This window comes from Sinocyclocheilus grahami, unplaced genomic scaffold (assembly GCF_001515645.1).
Source record: "Sinocyclocheilus grahami isolate Dianchi unplaced genomic scaffold, SAMN03320097.WGS_v1.1 scaffold1193.1, whole genome shotgun sequence".
In the NCBI taxonomy this organism is placed as follows: domain Eukaryota; kingdom Metazoa; phylum Chordata; class Actinopteri; order Cypriniformes; family Cyprinidae; genus Sinocyclocheilus; species Sinocyclocheilus grahami.
This window is the reverse complement of record NW_015506372.1, coordinates 149149-156092: the sequence shown is the minus strand read 5'-3', so window position 1 is coordinate 156092 and position 6944 is coordinate 149149. Positions and strand designations below refer to the sequence as shown.

General features: G+C 36.8%; 1 protein-coding gene across 1 annotated transcript; it reads left to right on the top strand.

Moving 5' to 3' along the window:
- The first annotated feature begins 766 nt into the window (after positions 1 to 766).
- LOC107567876 (aquaporin-1-like) lies at positions 767 to 5443 on the top strand. The gene is made up of 4 exons (XM_016253650.1): positions 767 to 1175; positions 2461 to 2625; positions 2868 to 2948; positions 5124 to 5443. The coding sequence occupies exons 1-4, from the start codon at positions 819 to 821 to the stop codon at positions 5301 to 5303; spliced, it is 783 nt and encodes a 260-aa protein (XP_016109136.1). The 5' UTR covers positions 767 to 818; the 3' UTR covers positions 5304 to 5443.
- Positions 5444 to 6944: the final 1501 nt, after the last annotated feature.

Genomic DNA, 6944 nt, shown 5'->3' with positions numbered 1-6944 from the left:
TGTGTGTGTGTGTGTGTGTGTGTGTGTGTGTGTGTGTGTGTGTGTGTGTGTGTGTGTGTGTGTGTGTGTGTGTGTGTGTGTGTGTGTGTTAGGGTTAGGGTCAGCGTTAGGTTAAAATAGAGGGACAGAATTTAAGCTCACCTTCACTCCCATGTTGTGAACTTTATCTGAATTGTCTCCTTTACATTGTACGCTTCTGAAAATGACATACAGTATACTTTTCTTTTTTCTGTTTGACTTTTACAAGCTGTCCAGCCAAAAGTCTGGTAACAGCTGAATTAATTGATGGTTAACCTGAATGGTACCTCATGGTCCTGAAAGTTCAGAGTGTGCAGAACTGTAATCTCAGCAAAGAGTGAAAACTTTGAAGTGAACTAAAATGTTAAAGTTTTGATTTATGTAACATTTTAAGCCACTACATAGTTTCCAAACTTAGCTTTGATGAAATTACTGTTATTCAAAAATGTGAAAAATAGTAACAATACACTAGTTTGTTGGAACAGAATAAAAGTTTGGCTGCTTTAGTGTTCAAATCAGCTCGGTGTTTAAATAAGGCCGGATAATGCACTTCTCTGATATACTTAAAGTGTTAAAAAAATGAGAGTTGAAAAGGGGGAAGAAAAACTAAGGATTTCTCATTCATTTTGCCAGCCTTTTCTGTTCTCTCTCACTCACTCTTTCTGCCCCCATAGCTTAAACCCGCCCCCTGTTTCATTAGCAGGACCTGCCCTATAAATACTCTCTTTTGGCAGAGAAACTTACTCAGTGCCCTCAGAAACCCCCACACTAACTCATCCGTGTGCCCAGAGCTGCCAGTCATGAAGGAACTGAAGAGCAAGGCGTTCTGGAGGGCCGTTTTGGCCGAGCTGGTGGGTATGACCCTCTTCATCTTCCTCAGCATTACAGCTGCAGTTGGGAACTCCAACAATGACAAACCAGATCAAGAGGTCAAGGTGGCACTTGCGTTTGGGTTGTCCATCGCCACTCTTGCCCAAAGCCTGGGTCACATCAGCGGAGCCCATCTGAATCCAGCTGTGACGCTGGGCTTGCTGGCCAGCTGTCAGATCAGCTTGCTGAAGGCTGTGATGTACATTGTGGCCCAGATGTTTGGTGCAGCGCTGGCGAGTGGCATCGTGTATGGCGTCACCGATGGGACTGCCCTGGGGCTGAATACGGTGAGTACGCTGATTTTCAGTTTCTCTGCTGAGTCACCCCGTCTCGGACTGCTCTGTTTACATGATTGAGTCACTTATTGTGTTCCAATTCAACCTACTTGTTACTTTAAAATAATCAATATGTATGTTTTTCAATGAAACTGGAAGAAGCCGATCTGTAATTGAATGTAAATTTTAAGTCTAGCAAATAGATCATGTTAAATTTCATGAATTAATAATTAGTTACAAAGCAAGATGGAGAAGTATTGAAATATAAGTTAAAAATATATCAAATTTCAATTTGGTTTTATGTAAGTCAAGAATACGAACAAATCTAACTATATTAGGTTAAACCAAGAAAAGCCATTGTAAGGTTCAAATAGCACACACACACAAATCTATCCTTTAGGTAACTGCTTTGAATTTTTCCTTTTTTACGGTATGCTGGTACTGTTTATATTACAGTTTATATTACATTTATTTGACCTCTTGGGGGAAAAAGGTTAAAAATACAATAAAAAAAAGGTAAACAAGCCTAGTGCCTGGGTTATTTTTATATTAATGTATACACTATATTAAAAAAATTAAAAAATATTTTTTAAAATATAAAAATAAATTATATATATATATATATAAATTATAAATTATAGTTTTAAGATATAAAGTATATATTATTTTAAAAATCTGGAACTGATTTCAGCAACATTTATCATTTTCATTTACTTTAACTTTTTTTTAACAAACTAAAATAAAAATAAAAATGAATAAAAGCTATATGGACACATAAAACTAAAATACTAAGAGTTTTACAAAAATTCAAATGAAAACAGAACATTTTAAAAATAAAATCTGATTTATAATTTTAACAAAAACTATAATAGTTGCTAGTGATACTGAAGTAAGACTGCTCAGAGCGTCAGAATCAGTCACTGTGGATGGGCGTGTGGGCTAACGATCCTCTTATCATCCGTCTTCAGAGGTGGCGTTCCTTCCAGTGATTATGTTGTCTTTACAGTTCAAGAAGGCGTAATGCACTTGTTTGCTTTGCCAGTAAACATGTTATTGCTGAGTGATATCAGACGGCTGTCCTCTAACACAAAACTGTTTCTTAATTGTTTACCTCAAAGGTGCATTTAAATTTACACGATTATTCTTACTTATACCTCATTTGTTTGAGAGAAAATTTGTGTTTCCTCTGCTTTAAATGGATTGTGATGCTTATGCGTGCAAATAAATGATTAGAAATACTGATTAGTAGTTTGAATTTACACAAAAATCTATCTAAACGAAATCTTTTTATTTACAGATAAGCAATAACATTTCTCCCGGTCAAGGTGTTGGTATTGAACTCTTCGCTACCTTCCAGCTAGTGTTGTGTGTCATAGCAACCACAGACAAAAGAAGGCGGGACGTGACAGGCTCCGCCCCTCTGGCCATCGGCCTCAGTGTTTGCCTGGGCCATTTGACAGCCGTGAGTAACCAGCATTCACTCTTCTCCTGCTGCTGTCTCTTTTCTGCATCAGCATTCCTGCTACTGTTGTACATATTGCCAGGGTTGCCATATGAATACATAAAGCAACATGACACGAACAGAGCAATGCTTAGATATGTAAATGGGTTTCTGCTTTAAGAGAAATAAAAATAAGGTAGCCTAACCAATTAAAAAATGGGAAGCTTATTTCACCCACGACTCTTTTGTTTTTCTGTGTGTAGATCAGTTTCACGGGATGTGGGATCAATCCGGCTCGATCCTTCGGCCCGGCAGTGATTCTTCGAGATTTTACCAACCACTGGGTAAAATTACATTTCTGTTTTAAAAAAATATGTAAAAAATGAATACATGGTATCTGAAAATATCTGGAGAACGAATATGTTAAATATAAACCATCCAGAATCTTATCAGAAGACAGAATCAACTCGTGTTGAACTTTTATAGTTAATGAGTAACAATGATATTGTTTTAAATGAATGCCTAGTCAAGAATAATCTATAGTTAACTTAGTTAAATCACATGTTTGTGTATTGTTTGCTAAGGGTTACTTAGTGTGCATAGGGTCCCAGATAGCACACGGTCATGCAGAGACGTCTATTTAAAGGGACAGTTCATCCAAAAATGAAAATTCCGTCATTTACTCACCTTCAAGTTGTTTCAAACCTTATTACTTTCTTTCTTCTGCTGAACACAAAAGAAGATATTTTGAAGAACATGGGTAACCAAACAATTGTTGGTCCCCACTGACTACCATGGTAGGGGGGAAAAATTACTATGGAAGTCAATGGGGACCAGAAACTGTTTGGTACCCATATCTGAATCCAGCTGTGACGCTGGGCTTGCTGGCCAGCTGTCAGATCAGCTTGCTGAAGGCTGTGATGTACATTGTGGCCCAGATGTTTGGTGCAGCGCTGGCGAGTGGCATCGTGTATGGCGTCACCGATGGGACTGCCCTGGGGCTGAATACGGTGAGTACGCTGATTTTCAGTTTCTCTGCTGAGTCACCCCGTCTCGGACTGCTCTGTTTACATGATTGAGTCACTTATTGTAGTTCCAATTCAGCCTACTTGTTACTTTAAAATAATCAATATGTATGTTTTTCAATGAAACTGGAAGAAGCCGATCTGTAATTGAATGTAAATTTTAAGTCTAGCAAATAGTTCATGTTAAATTTCATGAATTAATAATTAGTTACAAAGCAAGATGGAGAAGTATTGAAATATAAGTTAAAAATATATTGTTACCCATGTTCTTCAAAATATCTTCTTTTGTGTTCAGCAGAAGAAAGAAACTAATAAGGTTTGAAACAACTTGAAGGTGATTGAATGGTGACAGAATGTTCATTTTTGGATGAACTGTCCCTTTAAAGTGCATCTTTTCATCCTGTAGATGCATTGTTTGCTCACCTGCAATGTTAAATAGTCATTTCAAAAATGTCTTTTAAGATGTTCATGAGATATTTGTACACATGGAGAGGGAGTTAGTAATATGAACAAACACCTTACCTCAAGAATGTTTGGTACAGACATGAATGATACCTCAAATTCGGCTTGTTAAGAAGAGATGATAATTTATAATAATTAGTAATAATAATAATGTATGCATTTAGCAGACGCTTTTATCCAAAGCGACTTACAGTGCATTCAGACGATACATTTTTTACCAGTATGTGTGTTCCCTGGGAATCTAACCCACAACCTTTTGTGAAATGATGAGCTATAAAAAATCTGAATACATTGCATGCATACATTGGAGAACGGCTTAAGTCATTTTTGCAACTAGATGTCAACTAACTCTCTTTAAAGTATTAGTAGACGGTTAGGTTTGGGTTAGTAGAATAAGTTGTCATGTACTTGCAAGGTGACTTGCAGTCAACAGAATGTCAAAAGTGGACCAAAATGTGATGTAGAAACCATTTTCACTCAGAAATTGCTAGTAAATTTCACAAACCATTACAAAGAAACGGCAAGTAACACATTGAATTAAACATGACATTTTGAAGTAGAAAAACAGAAACAGTATTTTCGTGTAAACTTTAAAAAATCATTTTTTACAATAGCAACCAACCACATGCACTAACAACAACTCAGAAAAGCTGGCAACACTATATTTTAAGGACCAGTTCTCACTATTAACTAGTTGCTTATTATCATGCATATTACTAGCATATTGGCTGTTTATTAGTACTTATAAAGCACATACTAATGCCTTATTCTACATGACTATATTTTAGATCGCTTAATCTGACCCCATACCTAAACTTAACAACTACTAACTATTACTAAGCAGCAAGTTAAGAGTTTGTTCACGGAAAACTATTCTAAAGTGTTACCGAAAAGCTTAGCATTTTAGCACTGGCAAGCACCCTAAGAAATGTTTTATATGACATTATAAGCCCAAATATACTTTGAAATATTTTAGAATTTGTTGTTTCCGGCCAGTGTTTTTTTTTTTAAAGATTTTTCTACTGTTTTCAGGTCTATTGGGTAGGCCCTATGTGTGGAGGAGTGGCAGCTGCGCTGGTCTATGACTTCCTGCTCTACCCTAAACTGGACGACTTCCCCGACCGCGTGAGGGTGCTGGTGTCCGGCCCAGCCACAGACTACGACGTCAACGGTACTGACGATCCCCCTGCTGTCGAGATGTCATCAAAGTGACATGATACTCTGCGTATTTAGTGTATGATATTCTTCAAGACCACAAAACATCTGTAAATATATCTGTTTTTCCCACAGGGAAATTGCATTAAAGAGGTCCTATTATGCTGTTTTGGGGGTGTACTAGAACAGGCTCTCATACTAGGTTGTTCGAAAAACACATTATTTTTCACTTATTTTACATTATTACAACACCTATCCCCCGAGTCTGGCATGAACGGCTCGAATAGTTCCTGTATCAAATGAAGGCCCGTCTTCTGAAATACGAAATGTGTTGTGATTGGTTAGCTGGGCCAGATTGTGCTGTGATTGGTTAGCTGGGCCAGTGTGTGTTGTGATTGGCAGCACTCGGCACCTGGTCGGGAAATGTCATGCCCCTTATTGTAACCACTCTAAGTTTGTCTGTCTTGGGAAAGCTAGCGTGTCTCAGACACAGTGATAACACTCGTTGCCTTCTCTAGTGCAGCTCAACCAGGTCTCTCCCATTCGTCGATCTTTGTGATATCACAAATCCCAGAAAATATGCATTGTAGTTGTAGTTTTTGAAAAGTGATTTCTATTAAATAAAATATCTCCTTTTGAAGTGGACGTTGAGCTTTGTAACTTTGCAGATTTAAGCCTTTTTATGCTTAAACAGCAACATTACAGACTAACTAAGTTGAAAAGGTCAAAAAGCATAATAGCACCCCTTTAATTGACTATTTGACAGTGTGGAATTGCAAATGTAAAACCTTCTTTGTAGTTGTTCAAAGGGACAGCTGGTATTTTGTATTGACTGATTAGAGTTTTGTATTATTATGATTGTATTATACAGTTTTCACTACTTTCAATTTTTTCTCAAAATGTAGAACAGAACTTTTTTCACTTTGTGTTGTATTATGTGTACACACTATGATAGTGTTTTTTTGTTTGTTTGTTTTTTTGTAATTAAACTTCAAGATGTTTAATCTTAAAGGTATGTGTGTTTTCCTTCAAATTACAAAATGAAATTCAAAGACAAAAAGTTTAAATATTAGTTGATGTTTTTGACTCGCATATGCGAATGTTAACCATCACGTATCAATCAAGCACATTTTTTTGAATCAATGTATCCATGATAATGTATCCATAAAGTTTCAAACAACCCTGCCGTGCAAGGGACTAGAGAAACAAGAGGGCTATAAATACTAAGGCTAATCAGCGAGACACAAATGAGAACAATCACAAAATCACGGAAAGGAAACAGGAACTCCAACTACAAACTAAGAGACTAGATAACAAAACAAGAGCACAAAAGACCCAGAACCCTGACAATAGCAATATTTCACATTTCAAAGATGCAGAATATCCCATAAGCCTTGTTTCGATATTTCTGTAGAAAATGTATTGAAAAGCATCTGTTAAATGAATCCATGTATTGAACCTTCTTTAATCTTGCATGGGTCTTAATGGGGAGAGTAAAAATGTTTGAAATTAAGCATTATTTGATGTGTTTTTGAGGAAAATGAGAACGTATTTTGGAGCGAAATGTGACCTGGATATTTGTAAGTAGCCTTGATGCAATTCTGAAGCATATCGGAGAGCAATCTTGGTGTAAAACACGACATAAGAGCAACATGAAACAGTGTGTGATAGACGCTTATCAAAGAACTGCCTGAACAG

What these genes read in the sequence shown, in the direction of transcription:
- LOC107567876 (XM_016253650.1), top strand. Translation starts at nt 819, where the DNA reads ATGAAGGAACTGAAGAGCAAGGCGTTCTGGAGGGCCGTTTTGGCCGAG. An exon ending in GCCTGGGCCATTTGACAGCC is followed by an intron (nt 2,626 to 2,867) that starts GTGAGTAACCAG and finishes TTCTGTGTGTAG; the next exon opens with ATCAGTTTCACGGGATGTGG. An exon ending in GAGATTTTACCAACCACTGG is followed by an intron (nt 2,949 to 5,123) that starts GTAAAATTACAT and finishes TACTGTTTTCAG; the next exon opens with GTCTATTGGGTAGGCCCTAT.